This window comes from Mustela nivalis, assembly GCF_964662115.1.
Source record: "Mustela nivalis genome assembly, chromosome: 18".
Lineage (NCBI taxonomy): Eukaryota > Metazoa > Chordata > Mammalia > Carnivora > Mustelidae > Mustela > Mustela nivalis.
The window spans coordinates 60,282,683-60,305,522 of record NC_139037.1 but is presented as its reverse complement, the minus strand read 5'-3'; the positions used below and the strand labels follow the sequence as shown (position 1 = coordinate 60,305,522).

The window sequence follows — 22,840 nt, the reverse complement described above, 5'->3', positions numbered from 1 at the left end:
TCACCCCTCACATCAGGGGCCTGCTGCACAGAGAGTTTGTCCTGAAAATTGATGGCGTGCATTTGCAGGTGCCTGAGCGCTGTAGGGCATGGGGGGGCGGTAGGGGTGGCAGGTTTTAACTTTGGGAATTACACTTCTCTAATTGTCTCTACTAGCCCTCTCTGGACTAGACAGATTTTGGAGAGAATTGCCACAGAATTTAACCAGTTACACTTTCATGCTGTTCAGAGCAAAGGCATGCCTCTTCTGGACAAAGTAAGACCAGTATGTGTTGGTTTCGATTTTCAATTTGCTGTTTGCGAATTTCCTGGATGATTTTGGTTTGACCTAGCATTGCCCCCTGATAATTGCTACTCTACAGGATTTTGAAGCTAGCTTTGAATTTTTTTTTTTTTCAGTATCTCCTGCTTGGGACCCTGCTTCCATTATGTCACACTAGATAGATTTTGTGTAAAGACACAAGCGTAGTCTCCAAACTATGCAATTAAAATTAATTCTGAATTTCATGTAACTTGACACATCATATGATGTAGTCAGAGTTCATTTATCCAAAGCCCTTGACTGGGTTTAAATGCACGTTTGTCAGATTTACTCCGTAGCTTAAGAGGCAAATAACTTTTTGTCGTTCCGTAATTGTCTAAACTTCACTTTGATGAAGCCGACTTACTTTCAAAGAAATCATAGGGAGGGGACGCCTCAGTGGCTCAGTCAGTTAAGCCACTGCCTCTGGCTTAGGTCATGATCCCAGGGTCCTGGGATCGAGTCCCACCTTGGGCTCCTTGCTTGGCAGGAAGCCTGCTTCTCTTTCTGCCTGTGCCTACTTATGTGCTTGTGCTCTCTCTCGACAAATAAATAAATAAAAACCTTTAAAAAAGAAAGAAAGAAAGAAAGAAAGAAAGAAAGAAAGAAAGCAAGCAAGCAATCATGGGGAGAAAGAGATTCATTGTTATTCTCTAGGAAATGTTGGGATTTTAATCTTACATATATTCTGGTAGAATTAGAGGCTCGCTTTATATATATAACACATATGTATATAAATTATACACATATATTTGAGCTTTTAGAAACTGTTGGACCTTCTTCCCTGGTCTCTCTGTTCTTGCAGCGTATAGCCCACATTACAGCCATGCTGCAGCAGTCCCTGGGAGGCCTGCTGCTAGAAGGGCTTCAGACTTCCAATGTGGACATCATATGGCACTGCCTCCAGACTTATGCTACAATTGACAAGACACGGGATGCAGAGGCGTCAGTTGGTCAAATACTGGTGAAACCGTACATGGATGAGGTTTGTGCCCCCATGCACCTCATTCCACAAACACAGAGCATCTAATCTGGTTCGTTTCTTGACTGGGTGCGAGAGAGCTCAGGGCTCTTCCTTGAAGATTCTCTTAGTTCCTGCTCCTCTGGTTGTAAGAAAAGGTTGGTCCCGCTTGGAGCCCATCAGCATGGCAGGAATCAGGCATGCGCTCTTGTCTCTTCCAGTGATGCCATAACTCAGGGATCGTCTTAATTTAGTAGGGGTGAGGGACTTGCCTAGGAAGAAGGTACGGATCAGAACATTTTCAGGTCAATTTCCATTTCCATAAGTTATACGTTAATGAAGTTGCCGAAAAGCGTGACCCCACCAAGGCGCCCGTGCCCACTGGAGGAGATGGAAGACAGCTCTGTGCGCAGGGAAAGTCTGTGAGGGGAGGTGTCTTCGCAGAATTGATGTGGCTTAAGTCTTGAAGACCATGGGGGAGTTTGCCAGGCTAGGAAGGTGAGAGGGAGGGAATATTCAAAGATAAAGGGCTTTGAAGGGTGATTTAGCGGAGTCGTACCGTAAGTCTGGAACTTGGTTACCCAGTGTTCTTGACCTATAAGGATACAGTTAAATACAGGGAGTCAGTGTATCCTGCCTCTGAGCGGCCGGAGTATGGGCTGCACCATGTGAGGCCACCAGCAATCAGCAGCTTCCAACGTAGAGAGCGACGGATTCATCTAGTTCAGGCTGACAGAAGTCATGAAGCCAGTCTCAGCGTTTGAGGGCTTTCTTCCAGTCACCTGCCAGTGCGAGTGCTCTTTCTGTCCAGTAAGTATAAAGCTACCCACCATGACTTCAGGATGAAAGGCTTCCAGTTTTAAAACGAGACAGTATCCCAGTGATAGAAGTAAATTGAAGGATTAATTTCAGTAATCTTCTCAGCTTCATTAAGACTACTAAAAGTAAATGATCTGTCAGTTCTTTGTATGTATCCTATTATAGTTCATAGCTCTCTCTGTGGGGGTGAAAAAGATCACATTATTCTTTGTCACTAAATGAAAATATTTTAGTTATTTAATTTATGCCCTTTTCATTGAATTGAATCTAATATGCTAAATTAGGGAAGTACTTTACGTTTCCATGTCATTAAATGAACTGTGGCCACGTTTGTATTTTAAGTTTGTATGCTTGTCATTCACCTCCTGCAACTCAGCCTCACCAAAAAAAAAAATAAAATACTAAAGCAAAATAAGATGTGTTTTCTTCCATCACTTTCCATCACAGCCCTTTCCCTGTTCTGGAGACAGTAGAGGATAAGGCCAGGGTGAAGATGGTACAGAGCTGTTGTCTGCAGATACAGTATTTCGCTTTTAAGCTCAGAAGGGAAGCAGATGAGTGTGTGTGATGTTTTAGCTTCAGGCAAGTCTCTGTCCCTCAGCCTCTGTGTCCCCCAGGGTTGGAGCAGTATTCCCAAATCCCGGGACCTAGATTTTCATGCCGTTGTTACTTACCTCCTGTTTAGAAAGCATACTGAGTGGGGAGGAGGAAGAACGAAGTGCATTTTTAAGGTTTACTCGATTCTTTTCTCTGTAGTGTATAGTTCATACTTCTCTTTTAGGTGCTTTAAAAACAAAAACACAAACAAACAAACAAATAAATGAATAAAAAAAAACGCTCTTCCTTCTGCTAGGTGATTGTAGAGCAGATCGTTGAGTCTTATCCGGACGGCCTGAAGATCATGTATGCTAATAAGCTCCTGGAGTTCATTCCTCACCACTGCCGCCTTCTTCGAGAGGTCATAGGAGGAGCCATCTCAAGGTGACGTAAAATGCTGTGTATGCACCTGAGCTCAGTTTAGTGACCACCTGTCACCTCCTCATGTGCCGCTGATCCCTGGCTGTCCTGTCTGACCTGGGAACGTGTGCTCTTCCCTATTTGTTACCAGTGCTGTGAGGCAGGTGTCGCTTGCCTGGGTTTACAGGGAAGGGAATGAAGAGTGGGGACGAATCTCAACGGTGACATTTGTGTGACTCCAGAGCCTCTGCTTTTCTCTTGTCTATACTTTCTCCTTAACCAGGTTCAAAATCAAAATTGGTTTTCTTCCATTATTGTGATGTCATCATCAGTCTAGAAATACCAATTCATTTTAATTCAACACGTTTTATACTGATGGCAATTAAAGTCATGTTCGGATTTCCCTCCCTCTCTTATTTCATTTCCATGGCTTTCCAGTTCTGTTTCATGAATATCCCATTACCTTCCACCATCTCCATCATCCCAGTCCAGACCTTTGTCGCCTTTTGTTCGAGGGTAGCGGGCTCTCCCCACCTGGTCTCCCAGCTCCACCTGTCCCTCTTCATTGCAGCCCTCAGCTGTCCCACCTGCCCAGAGCTCTGCAGCCTTCCTGGGTCGCTCGTGGCTTCTCATCGCCCACAGAGGAGCATCCAGTCTTCCTGCGCAACCTGTGACCCTTGGTGCTTGAGTCCTAGTGGTTCTCCGCTGTAGAACTTTCTACTGTGGAACTTTACCCCATACCACTATGGTTCCTGGCCAGACAGGAGCGCTTGACCTTCCCTAACACACCTGGTACAGAAGATCCCTGACTTCACCTTGGTTCAGTTTATGGTTATTTGACTTTTTATAATAGTGCAGAAGTGATATGCATTTAGTTTGGATCTTTTCCCAGGCTGGCGATCTACAGTAGGGTCCTTTTTTGTAATGCTGGGCAGGGGCAGCGAGCACAGCCCCCAGGCAAACCATGTGATCACGAGGGTCAGCAACCAACACACTTGAACCGTCCTGTTCTGGCTTTCAGTGCACTGTTCAGTAAGTTACATGAGATACCAGACATTTTATTGTGAAATAGGCTTTGTGTTAGGGGATTTTGCCCAATTGTGCAATACGGTAAGTGTTCTCAACACATTTAAGTTAGGTGGGGCTAAGCTCTGATGTTCAGTCACTTAGGTGTTTTCCATGCATTTTCAACTAAAGAGATTTCCAGCTGAACAGTGGGTTTATTAGAAGCCGAGGCCGTCATAAGCCGAGGAACATCTGTCTATACTGTGCGCCTCTGTGTTTTCCTTCATTGTTTCCTGTCTCATATCCCTTTGTCTTTCTGTTGATCTGTCACTCCACATGAAGCTCCAGTCAAATACAACTTCTTTTTTTTAGGTTATTTATTTATTTACTTATTAGAGAAAGCATAAGCAGAGGGGGAGGCAAAGAGTGAAGCAGGCTCCCCACTGAGCAGGGAGCCCAATGTGGGACTCGATCCCAGGACCCTGAGATCATGAACTGAGCCACCCAAGCGCCCCCAGGCTATGGTTATTTCAAGAAAAAGTCCTATTTGTGAATTCTTCATCTAGTGAAGATGAATTAAAATCAGAAAGTCAACTCTGCCACCTTTAAAAACCCAGGAACAGAAACAAAATTCCACGACCAGGTATAACCTTATCCACAATAAATCACTTTCAATCCAGTCCTAATACAGAGTAGGAAGAAAGCATTCCAGAAAAATTTTGTTTCCATTAATCAAGCTGGAAAATAACGGGCCTTACACGAATGCCCTTTAGGAAGACAGTTCTTATAGTTTTATGTTGATGGAAACTAACATTACATTCGAAATGCATGTTAAAAGCATGACTGTAGACTAACTACCACTTTCAGTCATCAGAAGATGAAAAATGGTCAAGAGTCACCCAAACTGAATCCTGGTTCCTCCTGGAAAATGTTTTCCTAACTGAACTACTGTGCTCTTTCTGTATCTTACACAGCAGACACTGCAATGCACAAACACATCCAGAAGGCCTTTGAGGGCTGACAGCCTGCTGGAACAATGAGGAATTCACCCGGGTTTCTGCCTTTCTGCCGGGCCCAGAAAGTTCTGGGTAACCCAGGTGACGTGTCATGAGAATACAAGTGTGCCTCACACCGTACGTATCATCTCCTCAGGGTAGACACCAAAATCCATGTTTGTATATGAAAATCCGAGATGCGTCCAGAAATCAAGAGTGATTCTGTCATCTTGAAAGAAAAACACACTGTTGCGCTGCCACATGCCTCGTTTCTCCTCGAGTGACTGCAGGAAGTAGGGATTGCAGTCAGAAGTCTCAGAAAGAAAAATTAGAGTAAGGGCAACACCTGAAGTTTACTCCTGAAAATACTTGGAGAACGACTGTGACCAATAAACCAGGGCTTAGTTCATGAGACTATGTCAATGAGTTTATACCATCCCATGTCCTGGTCAAACCCTCATGTCTGGGAGATGGAGGGACATCTTCATCTTCCAGAGCTACTATTAGGGAAAAAGGTGGAGACAATACTGACTGAGTCCCTCCTTCAGCAGGAGAGCCAAAAACACCTTGCCCCTCCATAATCCCAAATGAAAATAAACATCTTGGGGCGCCTGGGTGGGTTAAGCTTCTGCCTTTGGCTGGGATGGAGCCCCACGTTGGGCTCTTTGCTCAGCGGGGAGCCCACTTCCCTCCTTCTCTCTCTGCCTGCCTCTCTGCCTACTTGTGATCTTTGTCTGTCAAATAAATAAAATAAATAAAATCTTTAAAAAAGAAGAGAAAAGAAACATCTCATTTTACTAGTGTGCAGCAGTGACTATGCAGGAGAAATTATTATTATATTATTATTAGATGATATTATTATTATTATTATTGTACTATATTGTTAACCATTTGAATTTGGACACCTAAAATTTTTAATAAAATATGAAGGCCTTTTTTTTTTTAAGATTTTATTTATTTGAAAGACAGAGATCACAAGTAGGCAGAGAGGCAGGCAGAGAGAGGAGAAAGCATGCTCCCCACTGAACAGAAAATCCGATGCGGGGCTTGATCCCAGGACCCTGGGATTATGACCTGGGCTGAAGGCAAGAGGCTTTAGCCCACTGAGCCACACAGGCGCCCCATGAAGGCTTTTTTTTTTTTTTTAAAGATTTTACCTATTAATTTGACAGAGATATCACAAGTAGGCAGAGAGGCAGGCAGAGAGAGAGAGGAGGAAGCAGGCTCCCCGCTGAGCAGAGAGCCCGACGTGGGACTCGATCCCAGGACCCTAGGATCATGACCTGGGCTGAAGGCAAGAGGCTTTAGCCCACTGAGCCACCCAGGCATCCCATGAAGGCTTTTTTTAAAGAACAAAAACTTCAGACTATATCTTTATCCTAGAAGTTCCCACTACAACTGGCTTCTGTCTTGGCCAACATTTAGCCATTCAGATAAAGTCCGTATTTAGTGCTTCGTGTGTATGCATGTGTAAAATAAGAGGACAGTCATAAATCTTTAAGATTGTGTATAATAACCGTGAAATAAGGATTCTTGATACACAAGGTGTCGTCTGGGGAAAACAGCTGGAGAACAGTATGCAGTTTTCAAATGACGGAGGGGAAATACGCATTCGGTTATGAGAAAGGGAAGGAGAACAAGACCAAATATTAATAAAAGGGAAAAAAGCTTTTTCTGCCATCTTTCTGTGCCGCAGTAACAGTGTGAACAAATATCTCACAGATGCCCTCAAGAACATTAACACTGCTGAAAGGGGAGGCGAAGGCCAGGTTCTTAGGAGGCCATGCACCAAAGTCCTCATCCCGTTTCCTCACTGTGATGACGAAGCATGAGTACATTGGCAAATTTGAAATTATTGATGACCACAGAGCTGGGAAAACTGCTGTGAACCTCAAGGGCAAGTTAAACAAGTGTGGCATGACCAGCCCTAGACTTGTATAACTGAAAGATCTAGAAAAGTGGCAGAATATTTCCATCCCCTAAGTTTGGTTTCACTGCATGGAAAAATTATTCTTCATAAAATCCTGGGATTCCTTTTTCCTAGAAATATAATATACATGGCACGTGAAATGCCTCAATGGGAAAAAAAAAAAGGAAAATAAATTACAGTCAACTAATGTTTGACAAGGGTGCCAAACAATTCAATGGGGGTAAGAACAGTATTTTACTCCCAAGCAGCCACATGCAAATAATGAAACAGGAGTCCTGCCTCACACCATACAGAGAAAATAACCCAAAATGCAACAAAGACATAAATGTAAGCATTAAAATGATAAAGTTCGGGATGCCTGGGTAGCTCAGTTGGTTGGACGGCTGCCTTCTGCTCAGGTCATGATCCCAGAGTTCCCGGATCGAGTCCTGCATCAGGCTCCAAGCTCCACAGGGAGTCTGCTTCTCCCTCTGACCTTCTTCTCGCTCATGCTCTCTCTCATTGTCTCTTTCTCAAATAAATAAAATAAATAAATAAAATCTTTTAAAAAATAAAAATAAAGTAAAATGATAAAGTTTTCAGAAGAAAACACAAAGGTAAATGTTAGTGGCTCCTCAGCCAAACACCAAAGTCAAGCAACTTAAAAAAAATAATAAACAAATAAATGGGACTCAACCAAAATATCCCAGTTTTGTGCTTCCAAGGACCCCATTGACAAAGTCAAAAGACAAGCCACTAAATGGGAGAAAATATTTGCAGGTCATATATAAGGAACATGCATTCAGACTGTGTGAAGAATTCTTACAACTCAAATAAAAAGACAACCAAGTTAAGAAATGAGCAAAGAGGGGCACCTGGGTGGCTCAGAGGGTTAAGCTGCTGCCTTCGGCTCAGGTCATGAACTCGGAGTCCTGGGATGGATCCCCATATCAGGCTCGCTGCTCAGCAGGGAGCCTGCTTCTTCCTCTCTCTCTGCCTGCCTCTCTGCCTGCTTGTGATCTCTCTCAATAAATCTCTCTCAAATAAATAAATAAAATCTTTTTAAAAAAATGAGCAAAGGGGCGCCTGGGTGGCTCAGTGGGTTAAGCCGCTGCCTTCGGCTCAGGTCATGGTCTCAGGGTTCTGGGATCGAGTCCCACATCGGGCTCTCTGCTCAGCAGGGAGCCTGCTTCCCTCTCTCTTTCTCTCTCTGCCTGCCTCTCCATCTACTTGTGATTTCTCTCTCTCAAATAAATAAATAAAATCTTTAAAAAAAAATAAGCAAGAACTTGAATATACATTTCTCCAATATTCAAATGTATACATTAATATATAAATGTATATATAAATATATTTTACATGATCATATATTTATATAAACATATTTATGTAAATATATTTACATTCTTAAATATGTATTTAAATATAAATATAATATGAAATATATATATTTAAAGATACATATAAGGTATATATAAAATATATGGGACAATAAGCACGTGAAAATATGCTCAACATCACTAATCATTCGGGAAATGCAAATCAAAACCATGGTGAGATACCACCTCCCACCCACGTGAATGGCTACTATCAAAAAACCCAAAAGCAGGTGTTGGAAGGATGTGAAGAGCTGGAACCTGTAAATTGCTGGTGGGCTTGGAAAATGGCGCAGCCACATTAGAAATGGTTTAGTAGCTCCTCAAAATGCAGAACACAGAGTTGCCATATGACACACCAATATCACTCCTGTGTATAGAGCCAAGAAAAAAACTATGCCCACACAAAAACTTGTGCATGAAGGTTTAGGGTTTATTCGTAATAGCGAAAAGGTGAGAACAACCCAGATGTTCATCAACTGATGAAGAGATAACTAAAATGTGATCCATCCAGCCAGTGGAATATTATTCAGCCTTGAAAAGGAATAGAATTTTGATATGTGCCACGACACAGAGGAGCCTTGAAAACATTCTGCTGATTGAGAGAAGTCAGTCACAGAAGACCACATATTGCATAATTTGATTTATATGGAATTTCCAGAATAGCTAAATCTACAGAGACCGAAAGTAGATTAGCGGTTGCCTAAGACTGGTGGTGATGGCTAAAGTTTTCTTTTGAGGATGATGAAAATGTGTAGGTAGTTCAGTATAGTATAGTTAAATATAGTGAAAGCCATTAAATTGTCCACATTAGATGGTGAGTGGTATGGCCTCTGAATTATATCTCAAATGCAAAGAACTTCTAAAATTTATCAAGTAGAAAAAGAATGAACTTGATTAAAAACATCAAAAATGGGGAAAATAAAAACAAAATAAGTTGGGAGGAATAAAATCATGACTGTTTATCATTAATTTAAATGTGTACAGACTGACTTTTTCTATTAAAGCACCTATCAGGGGGTTACAGATCCACGCTGTTCAAGAAACATACTTAAAATGCAAAAGGGATTGAGAATGTATCAGGTGAGGAGATACCATGCAAAAGAGAAAGCCGGAATGGCAAAATTCATCGCAGACAAGTTGGGTCTAAAGCTATAGGTACTAAGATGAAGAGGGACATTTTTAAAGGCAGAGTTTGGAAAGAAGATGTAAAAGGTATAAGCAGGTATACATCTAACAACATAATACCTAAAGACTCTAAAAATGCAATAACAAGGTAAAATTTTAGCTTTTCAAATGGGAGTATCTACTAGAAGGAGGGAAAAACAAGGACACTCAGAAAATAGACATCCTGGGGTGCCTGGGTGGCTCAGTGGGTTAAAGCCTCTGCCTTCGGCTCAGGTCATGATCCCAGGGTCCTAGGATCGAGCCCCACATCAGGCTCTCTGCTCCGCGGGGAGCCTGCTTCCTCCTCTCTCTCACTCTCTGCCTGCCTCTGCCTACTTGTGATCTCTGTCTGTCAAATAAATAAAATCTTTAAAAAAAAAAAAGAAAATAGACATCCTTATTTCCCTCAGAAAACATTTCTTTCTTACACCTAAGGAAAGACATATTTGTAAAGATTAATTGCATACTAGGCAACAAAGGAAACCTTTACAAGCCTTCCAAATTAAAGATTTAAAGAACAGTTCTTTGATCACAATCCAGTATAATCAGAATTAGATAACCTGGTAACAAAAAATTGAAACTACATACAAGTTAAGAAATACAGTCTTCAGTCAAAGAAGAAATCATAAGACGACTGAAGAAAATCTTGAAAGCAATGGAAAGGAGACTATTTCATACCAAAACTTACAGAAGACATCAGATGTTTTACTCTAAGGAAACTTTAGTGTCAAATGTCTTCAATTTCAAACATTTTTTTGAATAAAAGAAACGACTCATTTAAACCCATCAGAAAAGGGCAGCTCAATCAAACGAAAGGAAGTAGTTATAATAAAGATAAATTTTTTAAAAGATTTTATTTATTTATTTGACAGAGATCACAAGTAGGCAGAGAGGCAGACAGAGAGAGAGGAGGAAGCAGGCTCCCTTCCGAGCAGAGAGCCCGATGCGGGACTCGATCCCAGGACCCCGAGATCATGACCTGAGCCGAAGGCAGTGGCTTAACCCACTGAGCCACCCAGGCGCCCCCTGGCTCCAACTTCCAAAGATGGTGTATGAGATACCTTTGGTGGGAAGGAATGAAGATCAGCAACTGTCCTTGATTCTGCTTCTCAGGAAGGCATTGTGATGTGGTGCCCAGGACTTTGGAGACAGACACACGCTTGGTGCCCTCCGGCTCTGCCGCTAAAGCAACACCTTCCAGAGGGCAGCTGCAGGCACCGGGTGGCGTCACACAGGGTCAGACCCGGGAGGCACTCAGCTATGTACCCCTTCCACCATCCTGCTGGGGTTAAAAAATTTCCTATATATATTTAGAAAAAGAACCAGAATAGTGGGAATGAATGAAAGATAAAAGTTTTCCTATGAAGTAGTGGTAGTTCTCTTGTAGTACTTTTTCTCTCTCTCTCTCTCTTTTTTTTTTTCTTTCTTGGTTTGTTTTCTGGGGAAGGGGCCTGCCATGTGGGTTTTCAGTCAATGATGTTCCCTGACTTAAGTCATCCCGCCCCCCTCAAGGGGGTGGGCTCTGAGGAAACTTTTTTTTTTCAGGCTTTTGTTCTCTGGCGGTTTTTGGTTTGTTCACTTTTTTTCTCACTTTGACCGCTTTTGATGGTTTTTGTAGTTTTAGAGGAAAACAAACCGCACCCTGATCTCCCTCTCAGAGAGAAGCCTCAGTCTGGCTGCAGAGCCCAAATAAGTTCCCCCTTGGCCACTGGCAGAGCAGGTTCCAAGTTGCTGTCCCTGGGGATGGAGGATCTTTTGCTTGTACCCAAAAGCACAGCAGCAGCAGCTTTGGGCACCTCCAGACCGCTAGAGAGGTTCCAAGCAGCAATCGCACACTGAGATTTTCCCGCTGGCCCGGGCTGGGAGTGCCTGGTCTTTCTGGGTCTAAGAGCGCCCACCTTGCCCGCACCAATTTCAGGGAAGGCAGAGGTTCGCGCGCGGGTCTCAGGCTCTGAGAATGGGGCACAGGTCTGAGAGCACCAGGCTGGGCCTTCGCGCACCTCTCTGGGGCGAGAGTTTGGTGCAGGCTCTGAAACAAGGGCCTGTATCAAAGGGCACTGGCTGGGCCTTTATACCTCTCTCAGGGGAGTATCTCAGGCTCTATAGCAGGACTCTTGCATTCTGCCGCCTGGTGTGGCTCCCATCCCCTCACAGGAAATGGACCCCATGCATTCTCAGTGCCCTGGCAGCTTAGGGACCAAGAGCTGGTTTCTCTGCTGCACTCTCTGCCTCAGTGCCACGGGAGGCTTCCTGGGACCGGGGACTTAAGCCCCTGTCCCTAGCCGCCCAAAGTCCTACAATTTCCCCTGAGATCCTTTGCTCTTTTGGAGTGCTTTCAACCAGTCTCCGAGTTAATGCTGGTCCCCAGACGCAGGGCACTCTCGCTCGTATTGGGGTATTACTTTCCAACTGGTTGCCTCTGGTAGCTCCCTCCCCCTTTTGTTTATCTTCTGATATCAGTTCACAGTTCCCACCCCGCTTTACCTGCCCACTGGCTTCTTCTCCCCCTGTAGAGATCCAGACGTGTATAATTCTGATCTAAGGCTGATTTCATGGGTGATTGGAGTTCATGGGTGATTGGTAGGTAATCAGCTCATTTTGGGGCACAAGTTGAAAAGACGCCTCCTCCTACTTCTGCGCCATTTTGTTCCCCCTCTTAACTTTTTTTTTTTTTCATTGTATTTGACAGCACAAGTAGAGGGAGAGGATGAAAGAGAAGCAGGATCTGCACTGAGCAGGGAGCCAGATGCAGGGCTGGATCCCAGGACCCTGGACAGATGCTGCACTGAGGGAGCCACCCAGACACCCTTTTAGACCTAGGATGCAGGTAGGAGAAGCAAGCCAGGGGTTCCTTGGCCCAACACTAATGACCATGGCTCAGACAAATCCATCTTCCACTGCAGGCTTCCAGATACTCTGCGAAGGAGACATTCCCCTTCCTGTCCCTGAATGCTCTGCCAGTTCAAGGCAGATCCATGTTTCTGAGGGTTCCTCTTTGGTCATTCTGTCAGGGACAGCCAAGAGGGCTCCAAGCCTGTGTGGACCCCAGGCCTGGGGATCCCAGCCCTGAACTCTTTGCTCTGCCCTTGATGACCCCAGAATAGATCAATTCAGCAACTGTCAATCCATGCCAGGCCAGGGAACAAACACAGCAGTACACAAGATCAACTCGCCTTGGTCCCAGGAGCCTGGATTCCCCAAGGAGGGCTTCACCTGGTCTCTGAAGGGGATTCTGGGGGTTCCAAGATGGCCATGGGTGGAGCCCACCAGGTAGAGAGGCCCCTGGAGAGTGTCCACTGGCACTGAGCAGACGGAAGATCCCCTCAGGCCTTCCCTCGCGGCTCCACTGTGCCCTGGGGAGAGAAAAGGGCCAGCCACACCGCACCGGGGCCGCAGCTCGGCCGCCCAGGAGCGGCAGCGGGCCTAGCCTGGAGCTCAAGCAGTGGCAGGGAGGCCGGGACTGGGCGGGGGTGCTGGGGTCCTGGAGTCAGCAGAAGAGCAGCTGGAACTGGCAGGGGGCGCAGCCAGGCCCCTCACCGGACAGGACAGACAGGAGGCTGGGCGAGGGCGCGCGGGCCTGCAGAGGCCTGCACCGCTGTTTGCCGCCCCCCACCCGCCGCAGCGCGCCCGCTCCTGCCTGCCCTGCCCACCGCCTTCTGGGGGCCCAGCGAACTCACTGCGCAAGTAGCTCCTCCCGGGGAGGCAGGGGTTCTGGGCTGGCGGGGCAGGGCATGGGGGAGTGCATCGGTGCCCCGCTGACTCAGGTACTGAGGGGCTGGGGAGGGGTAGGGGCGCTAGGGAGAGAGGAAGGCTGTGTTCCTCCTGCCCACTGCCACCTGCTGCTTCGTCCAAGGGAGCGGGAGGGGGGCCTGGCAGACAGGTTGCTGCTGGCCTGGTGCTCCTATGCCCCATAGCCCTTGCCCCACAGCTCTTGCCCCACAGCCCTCGCTCCACTTCTCTGTATCCAGGGAACCCGTGGGGCCCTACTGACATCAAGGAGCCCAGCACCACTGGGCTTGTCTGACCCCCGGAGAGACGCCTGTGCTGACAGGCTTCTTTTCCAGAACTTGATGGAAAATTTTGTCCCTCAGAATTGCCGGGCTCCCCAGCCCGAGAGGAGCTGGTTCTGCCCGCGCAGCCTGGGCCCCACTGGGCCCCCTCCACCTCAACTGCCTTTTACCCAGGAGCCCCAGGATACCATTCCTTTCTGGCCCATGGACCCCTTCCCCCCACCCCCACCCCCACACCTCTATTTTGGGCCTGCGACCACCCTGGGATCACTTCCATCTCCGACCCCCTAGCCCACAGGTCCTTGTCCACCTCCAGGCCTGACCCCTGGCCCCTCTCACCTCTGGGGTCACTGAAACCCTTCCACTTGGGGGCCACTGGCATCTGCGATCCCAGACTCCCGGGACTCCCCTCCACCTTGGAGCTCCCTACCCTGTTTCCTCGAGGAACTGCTGTGCCTAGAGCACCAAAACCCCACATTCTCAAGCCAGCTGTCTTCGGGCCAGGGACTCAGGTATCCTCAGGGACCCTCCTTTCTGGGGAACATACTCCTCTCTGTGCAGGAGAGACCAGAGAGAGCAGGCTTGGGGATCCTTCACTCCAGCTGGATGGAGGGGCAGAAGCTGGGGTGTGTGTGAGGGGGTGCTCACAGGTGGCCTCCCTGGGTAAGGAGCTTCCAGGAGGAAACTTCAGGGCGAGGCCAAGATGTGGAAGCCTCAGGAAGCACTGGCTGCACAGACTGTCAATCCATGCCAGGCCAGGGAACAAACACAGCAGTACACAAGATCAACTCGCCTTGGTCCCAGGAGCCTGGATTCCCCAAGGAGGGCTTCACCTGGTCTCTGAAGGGGATTCTGGGGGTTCCAAGATGGCCATGGGTGGAGCCCACCAGGTAGAGAGGCCCCTGGAGAGTGTCCACTGGCACTGAGCAGACGGAAGATCCCCTCAGGCCTTCCCTCGCGGCTCCACTGTGCCCTGGGGAGAGAAAAGGGCCAGCCACACCGCACCGGGGCCGCAGCTCGGCCGCCCAGGAGCGGCAGCGGGCCTAGCCTGGAGCTCAAGCAGTGGCAGGGAGGCCGGGACTGGGCGGGGGTGCTGGGGTCCTGGAGTCAGCAGAAGAGCAGCTGGAACTGGCAGGGGGCGCAGCCAGGCCCCTCACCGGACAGGACAGACAGGAGGCTGGGCGAGGGCGCGCGGGCCTGCAGAGGCCTGCACCGCTGTTTGCCGCCCCCCACCCGCCGCAGCGCGCCCGCTCCTGCCTGCCCTGCCCACCGCCTTCTGGGGGCCCAGCGAACTCACTGCGCAAGTAGCTCCTCCCGGGGAGGCAGGGGTTCTGGGCTGGCGGGGCAGGGCATGGGGGAGTGCATCGGTGCCCCGCTGACTCAGGTACTGAGGGGCTGGGGAGGGGTAGGGGCGCTAGGGAGAGAGGAAGGCTGTGTTCCTCCTGCCCACTGCCACCTGCTGCTTCGTCCAAGGGAGCGGGAGGGGGGCCTGGCAGACAGGTTGCTGCTGGCCTGGTGCTCCTATGCCCCATAGCCCTTGCCCCACAGCTCTTGCCCCACAGCCCTCGCTCCACTTCTCTGTATCCAGGGAACCCGTGGGGCCCTACTGACATCAAGGAGCCCAGCACCACTGGGCTTGTCTGACCCCCGGAGAGACGCCTGTGCTGACAGGCTTCTTTTCCAGAACTTGATGGAAAATTTTGTCCCTCAGAATTGCCGGGCTCCCCAGCCCGAGAGGAGCTGGTTCTGCCCGCGCAGCCTGGGCCCCACTGGGCCCCCTCCACCTCAACTGCCTTTTACCCAGGAGCCCCAGGATACCATTCCTTTCTGGCCCATGGACCCCTTCCCCCCACCCCCACCCCCACACCTCTATTTTGGGCCTGCGACCACCCTGGGATCACTTCCATCTCCGACCCCCTAGCCCACAGGTCCTTGTCCACCTCCAGGCCTGACCCCTGGCCCCTCTCACCTCTGGGGTCACTGAAACCCTTCCACTTGGGGGCCACTGGCATCTGCGATCCCAGACTCCCGGGACTCCCCTCCACCTTGGAGCTCCCTACCCTGTTTCCTCGAGGAACTGCTGTGCCTAGAGCACCAAAACCCCACATTCTCAAGCCAGCTGTCTTCGGGCCAGGGACTCAGGTATCCTCAGGGACCCTCCTTTCTGGGGAACATACTCCTCTCTGTGCAGGAGAGACCAGAGAGAGCAGGCTTGGGGATCCTTCACTCCAGCTGGATGGAGGGGCAGAAGCTGGGGTGTGTGTGAGGGGGTGCTCACAGGTGGCCTCCCTGGGTAAGGAGCTTCCAGGAGGAAACTTCAGGGCGAGGCCAAGATGTGGAAGCCTCAGGAAGCACTGGCTGCACAGACTGTCAATCCATGCCAGGCCAGGGAACAAACACAGCAGTACACAAGATCAACTCGCCTTGGTCCCAGGAGCCTGGATTCCCCAAGGAGGGCTTCACCTGGTCTCTGAAGGGGATTCTGGGGGTTCCAAGATGGCCATGGGTGGAGCCCACCAGGTAGAGAGGCCCCTGGAGAGTGTCCACTGGCACTGAGCAGACGGAAGATCCCCTCAGGCCTTCCCTCGCGGCTCCACTGTGCCCTGGGGAGAGAAAAGGGCCAGCCACACCGCACCGGGGCCGCAGCTCGGCCGCCCAGGAGCGGCAGCGGGCCTAGCCTGGAGCTCAAGCAGTGGCAGGGAGGCCGGGACTGGGCGGGGGTGCTGGGGTCCTGGAGTCAGCAGAAGAGCAGCTGGAACTGGCAGGGGGCGCAGCCAGGCCCCTCACCGGACAGGACAGACAGGAGGCTGGGCGAGGGCGCGCGGGCCTGCAGAGGCCTGCACCGCTGTTTGCCGCCCCCCACCCGCCGCAGCGCGCCCGCTCCTGCCTGCCCTGCCCACCGCCTTCTGGGGGCCCAGCGAACTCACTGCGCAAGTAGCTCCTCCCGGGGAGGCAGGGGTTCTGGGCTGGCGGGGCAGGGCATGGGGGAGTGCATCGGTGCCCCGCTGACTCAGGTACTGAGGGGCTGGGGAGGGGTAGGGGCGCTAGGGAGAGAGGAAGGCTGTGTTCCTCCTGCCCGCTGCCACCTGCTGCTTCGTCCAAGGGAGCGGGAGGGGGGCCTGGCAGACAGGTTGCTGCTGGCCTGGTGCTCCTATGCCCCATAGCCCTTGCCCCACAGCTCTTGCCCCACAGCCCTCGCTCCACTTCTCTGTATCCAGGGAACCCGTGGGGCCCTACTGACATCAAGGAGCCCAGCACCACTGGGCTTGTCTGACCCCCGGAGAGACGCCTGTGCTGACAGGCTTCTTTTCCAGAACTTGATGGAAAATTTTGTCCCTCAGAATTGCCGGGCTCCCCAGCCCGAGAGGAGCTGGTTCTGCCCGCGCAGCCTGGGCCCCACTGGGCCCCCTCCACCTCAACTGCCTTTTACCCAGGAGCCCCAGGATACCATTCCTTTCTGGCCCATGGACCCCTTCCCCCCACCCCCACCCCCACACCTCTATTTTGGGCCTGCGACCACCCTGGGATCACTTCCATCTCCGACCCCCTAGCCCACAGGTCCTTGTCCACCTCCAGGCCTGACCCCTGGCCCCTCTCACCTCTGGGGTCACTGAAACCCTTCCACTTGGGGGCCACTGGCATCTGCGATCCCAGACTCCCGGGACTCCCCTCCACCTTGGAGCTCCCTACCCTGTTTCCTCGAGGAACTGCTGTGCCTAGAGCACCAAAACCCCACATTCTCAAGCCAGCTGTCTTCGGGCCAGGGACTCAGGTATCCTCAGGGACCCTCCTTTCTGGGGAACATACTCCTCTCTGTGCAGGAGAGACCAGAGAGAGCAGGCTTGGGGATCCTTCACTCCAGCTGGATGGAGGGGCAGAAGCTGGGGTGTGTGTGAGGGGGTGCTCACAGGTGGCCTCCCTGGGTAAGGAGCTTCCAGGAGGAAACTTCAGGGCGAGGCCAAGATGTGGAAGCCTCAGGAAGCACTGGCTGCACAGACTCCAGGCTCCTGGCTTGGGCAGTGGGCATTTAGTGGCCAGAGCCCTACAGGGCCAACCCCGTCCAAACCCACCCCACCCTGGCTGGCTTTTTTGTCTTGAATTTGCACAGCAGCCTTTTCTCCAGTATGAAATTGAAAGCTTTGCTTTGGAAAGTTTGTGTCCAGGAGGCTCCTGGGCATCCACTTACTTTATTTCCGGAGGCTAGTTGAGGAGGGTGGAGTCTTTGGGACCTTAACAGCAGGTCTCCTGATCCTTCCTAACTTCCTTTTTTTTTTTTTTTTTTTTTTTTTTTTAGATTTATTTATTTGAGAGAGAGAAAGAGATAAAGAGCACACCACAGAACACATGCAGGCATAGGTGAATGGGCCAGGTGAATGGACCTGTGCCAAAACAAAGAGTAAGATGCTCAACCAGCTGCAACCACCCCCCCCCCCCGCACCCCTTTTACAGACGGGTTACATCTACACACTGTTAGGTGCTTTGCCTGGACCCAGCTAGTCTTACAGCAGTCCTAGGACACTGTCTCTTGCCCAGAGTCTCTGGTCAGTACCAACCCATGCCTCAAGTGTGGGAATGACTTCTTCCTGACTCCTTTTTTTTTTAAGATTTTTTATTTTATTTTATTTATTTGACAGAAAGAGATCACAAGTAGGCAGAGAGGCAGGCAGAGAGAGAGAGAGGCAGAAGCAGGCTCCCTGCTGAGCAGAGAGCCCGATGTGGGACTCGATCCCAGTACCCTGAGATCATGACCTGAGCCGAAGGCAGCGGCTTAACCCACTGAGCCACCCAGGCGCCCTTCCTGACTCCTTCCTAACTCCCTGTCCAGCCCGGGTTGCCCACCCCCCTCCAGGCTGTCCTAGTTGTATATATTGGATCTCTGTAGATTGTGGGCACTATCAGATCCTCACCTGTCGTGACCGGCACAACAAATCAACCAGGAACATGAGGATAAGAGGATGAAGAAAAGAACTCGAGAAGCAAAGAGATGGGGGGCAGGAGGAGCACTGAGGAGGATGTCCAACAGTGCTAAGTTTATTCAAAGCATTAAGGCCATATATATAGTGACATTACGTCTGTGTTTAGTTAAGCAACTACGGTTCCTCATGACGCCAAATGGCTGATGCCAGTACAAATACAGCAAACCTGAAAGTAATTTATGGGCTGTACTAAGGCAGCAAGGACCAGCAACAAACTTTTTAGCCCAACCGAATTGTTCTCATTTGTTTAGTAAGCGTGTGGGAAGTCACGTAGGTGAGTGTACAACACATAGCACAGACTCTTTCCCAGTGCTACTGAACTTTTTCCGTCCTAAACCTTTTGTTAGGTTATTTGGACTTTAAAGGAGGCACAAATCAGGGTCTGGTTTGGTTCTCGTCTCAAGCCTTATTGCGGCCTCCCACACTCACCGAAATGAGAACATGGCTCAGGGTTATGGAGTGAATATACCCTTTAGGAAACATTAAAGGACGTAGCATAACTGGTCCAGGGTCACCCAGCCTGTGAGAGGCATGGGTGAGATTCAGACTGTACTGGGTCCCACAGCCATTTTCAGCTTACCTTAGTGTCCAACCTGGTCCCAGAATGTTCCTGCTCAGGACTTTGCTTTGTGCTGAGCTGGGCTTGCTTCCTGCCTGTGAAGCCATTTTCACAGTGTGTCCCCAGCCCACCCTCTCACATTGAGCATCAGTGCTGCCTTGGCTGGCCTCTGTTGATCGTGCCGTTCCTCTCAATCCCTCTGTCACCCCTCCGGCCCACTGTCCTACTGCCCTCTGTCCGGTGGGCCAAGTTCTGAGTTTCTTGCCTGCACTTCCTCTTAACTGTGCTCTGTTGAAATCCTCTCTAACAGGGAGGACCTGCTTATCAGAGCAGCTTGATTTGGAATCCGTCTCCCCTGGAGGTCAGAGCTTCTGACCATCATGTCCCCAGCCTCAGCACTGGGGATGCCTGCCCAGCCTATTCTAGGTGCTCATGGAGCTCTGGGATCTTGGAGAAGATTTGCCATGAAAATAAGCATTTATACATAATACGGAAGAGAAGATCTGAGGAAAATGAGTGGGTGTCATCTGGTAATGTTTGTGTTAGGATGGTTCTGAAATTTCTGGGCCCTGAGTTACCAAGAATCCTAGGTTGCCCAGCCGGAAGGACCTCAGATAGATCAGCTGGGCTCCTCACCTCATTTGACAGATGGGAAGTTGAGGCCCAGAGCTTAGTGCCACAGAGCAGGAGTGAGGAGAGATGTTAGTGACAGGAAGAAACCATAGGGTAAGCACAAAGTGGCTGAGCCTGGGCTTTGTTTATGCAAATGAGTTGCTAAAACAGTGGACCTGAGGCTGCTGACCCTATCTAGTGCCCAGCAAGAAGTAATACCAGCCCACACCTTCTGAGGTTTAACTCATGCCAGGAATGATTCTCAGTGTTTTATTTGTGGGCACCTGGGTTTCTCAGTTGTTCAGCTGAGGTTATGCCCCCATGGTGCTGGGATCTAATCCTCCCCAGGCTTCCTGCTCAGTGGGAAGCCTGCTTCTCCCTTTCACACTCCCCCTGTGTGTGTTCCCTCTCACCCTGTCTCTCTCTCTCTCTGTCAAATAAATAATAAAATCTTAAAACAAGAACAACAACACCAAAATGCTTTATTTGCCTTAGGAGATAGGGTCTGTTATGGTGACCATTTTAATGCATGGAAATATGGGCACAGGGGAGCTAAAGGAGTCCAAGGTCACACAGCTTGCAAGTGGAGGAGTCAAGATTTGAACCCTGGGCAGCCTGCCTCCAGAACCTGTATTATTTTTTCCCTTTGTGTATGTCATTTTTAAAAACCTTTCCCTGAATTCTAACAGAGATGTGTAAACATTGTTAAGCATGTAGTTTATTGATCATCACAAAGCTTAGGTTCCGAAGCATTGCAGCAAGCTTGGGTGGGCTTTGATGTCAGACCTGGTTGGAATCCAGTTTCTGGTGCTGCATGATCTTAGGTGACTTACTCAGCGTCAGTTTCTGCACTGAGTTTGGCAGCCTTGTGATGAGTAGATCGTGTGACAGTGCCTAGCGGGTTTCGTGCCTGGTGAGTGTTTAATAAATGGTTTTCTCTTCTTAATAATGAAGATTCTAAGTTGTGTTGGTTTTGTTAAGCAGTCAGAATACCTTCCTCATCGGTCAGTTGCCTGTCAGTCGCCTTGTAGGTACTTGTGATGAGTTATTTGGTAAGTCACTATATATAGCTGAAACATTTGGGGGTAGTGGGGGGACACCCCCCCTACCCCCACTGCCTCTGCATTGAAAGTCTGTAATTTAAAATGTTCCACCTGTGCCTTTTTTTTTTTTTTAAACATAATTACTTTGGGACAGTGAAAGTTCTATGTCTTCTCCTTAGGGTTGTGACGGAGCCTTTGGGGACCTGCAACAGCTTACTTCCAGTTTCTGTCTGGCATGCTGATGGGCCAGAAGTTATTTTAACAACATTCCATTACATTCCAGGCACCTGGAAGGAGGAATATGTTGAACTTCTCGGAAATTATTTTTTGGAACTGTTTTTATCCTGAGGAATAACCCATATAAAAATTGAATGACCTTTATGATTGACTTTTCCACTCTACATAATGCAAACTGAAAAACTCGTTGTTTTCAGCTGCTTCTGCAGCAGTGGGAAGAGCAAGCCTGTGGGAGTCCTCCCCAGGTTGGCCCCAGCACAGAGCTGCATCATTCTACACACCCCTCATGCCTTGTCTCCTTGTCTTTGAGGTGGTAATGATGGTGCAGGGAGCTCCAGGGGTTGTCGTGAAGGTTACAGAGATGGGGGGTGTAAACTTTGAACAGTGTGCCCCACATAAAATGCAGATCTGGTGAGCAGAGGCAGCTGCTCACATTAATTGTTGATGCCAAGGCACTGGAGTTCCACAACAGCCTATGCCTTTCTTTCCTGGGTCCTTTTAGTCTCAGCCACCACCTTAGAGAAAGTGACTCAGCAAGGCTGGTGCTTGTGGAGCCCTCTACAAAGCCAGCTAATTCACACGGGCGATGCCCTGGAGATAAGGGGGTTTTCCTGGGTGGTAGGACCCCATTTCAGAGGCTTAACTAGCCGGTTTCTCCTAACTGGTGCTGTCCTCCAGGGTCAAGATGAAGGCCTGCCAGGAGCCTGGTGGTCTCGCCAGAGTTTTCCACTGGAAGCATGAAGGACCCCATGGGGCCTCGTGCAGAATGACATGGGTGTTGGAGGGAGAACAGGGGGGACATCGCCTGTACCATCATGGGCAGGTCACTATATCTGGCTCACGCCGGCTTTCTTCCCATCTGGGAAATGGCAGAAGACCATGCTTTTTCACAGGAGGGATGAGGGTTTAGGGAGGTATTTGATGACTGTGTAGGGCTGCATGAGTAACAGAGTTGACGGAGGGGCCTTGGAGTCACAGACTTGGGTTCAGGCCCCTGCTGCTGCCACATAAAAGTAGATCGCTTGGGTAAGCCATGGACCTCAGTGTCCCCCTCTGTGCACTGGGGATAATACCTAGCATGTAGGTCTGTGAGGGGTACAAAATAGAAGGCCATATTAGGAGCTTAGAGAAGAGCCTGGTACTCACTAGATTGTAGTTTTATGGTGATACTCTGGCATCACTGGTGTTGCAGACCTGGTCCTACCCTCTGGAAGCTTTGGCTGTGTGACAGATGGCTTATGAGGCCGTGGCTGACAGAAAGAAGCGACGTCTGTCTTTTCTTAAGATTAAGGGTACAGAGGGGTGCCTGGTGGCTCAGTCTTTGAAGCATCCAACTCTTGGTTTCAGCTAAGGTCATGATCTCAGGGTGGTGGGATTGAGCCCTGAGGTGTGCTCTGCTCTCAGTGTAGAATCTGCTGGAGGTTCTATCTCCCTGTATTTGTGTGTGTGTGTGCTCTCTCTGTATCTCTGTCTCTGTCTCTCTCTCCCTAAAATAAATGAATCTGTAAAAATAAATAAATACATACATGCATAAGTTAATTAATTATGGGTACAGAAATCAGTGATGGAGCTGGGCTAATGGGACGCTTGGCAGCAAAGACAAGTGCACCCTGCTTGAAGGCTCGGGGGTAGCTGCGGTGTCACCAGAGGTGATGGGGGTGTGAGGAAGTTGCCTCATGCAGCATCCAGAGGGCAACTTAGATGGGGAGGGTTCCAGGGAGTAAATGCCCATGGGTAGGAAGCATCTTCAGGCAGATGAATGTCAGAGGGTGTCCTCATGGATGGGGAGGCACCCTTTCTCCCTGAAGCTGCCCACCAGTGGAGGTTTGCCTGCTGGGGACATAACTAAATCATTGGGGTTTAGCCTCCTAAGCTGTTAATTTATGAAGATGTGGCCAAGACCTTGTCTCACTG

General features: G+C 49.4%; 1 protein-coding gene across 6 annotated transcripts in view; it reads left to right on the top strand.

Moving 5' to 3' along the window:
• Nucleotides 1-22,840, top strand: part of LOC309853128 (uncharacterized protein) — a 52,623-nt gene that overhangs the window by 2,215 nt on the left and 27,568 nt on the right. For 5 of the 6 annotated variants that reach the window (XR_014305517.1, XR_014305518.1, XR_014305519.1 and 2 more), the window contains exons 1-2: nucleotides 10,637-10,725; nucleotides 12,179-12,316. Coding sequence is in view for 1 of the 6 variants with exons in the window: in XM_082710941.1 (XP_082567067.1) it covers nucleotides 238-264; nucleotides 1,106-1,285; nucleotides 2,934-3,061 (335 nt within the window). In the remaining 5 variants the exon portion in view is untranslated. Of the gene's footprint in view, nucleotides 1-155; nucleotides 265-1,105; nucleotides 1,286-2,933; nucleotides 3,062-10,636; nucleotides 10,726-12,178; nucleotides 12,317-22,840 lie in introns of those variants that run through there. The other variant, XM_082710941.1, reaches the window with a different exon arrangement.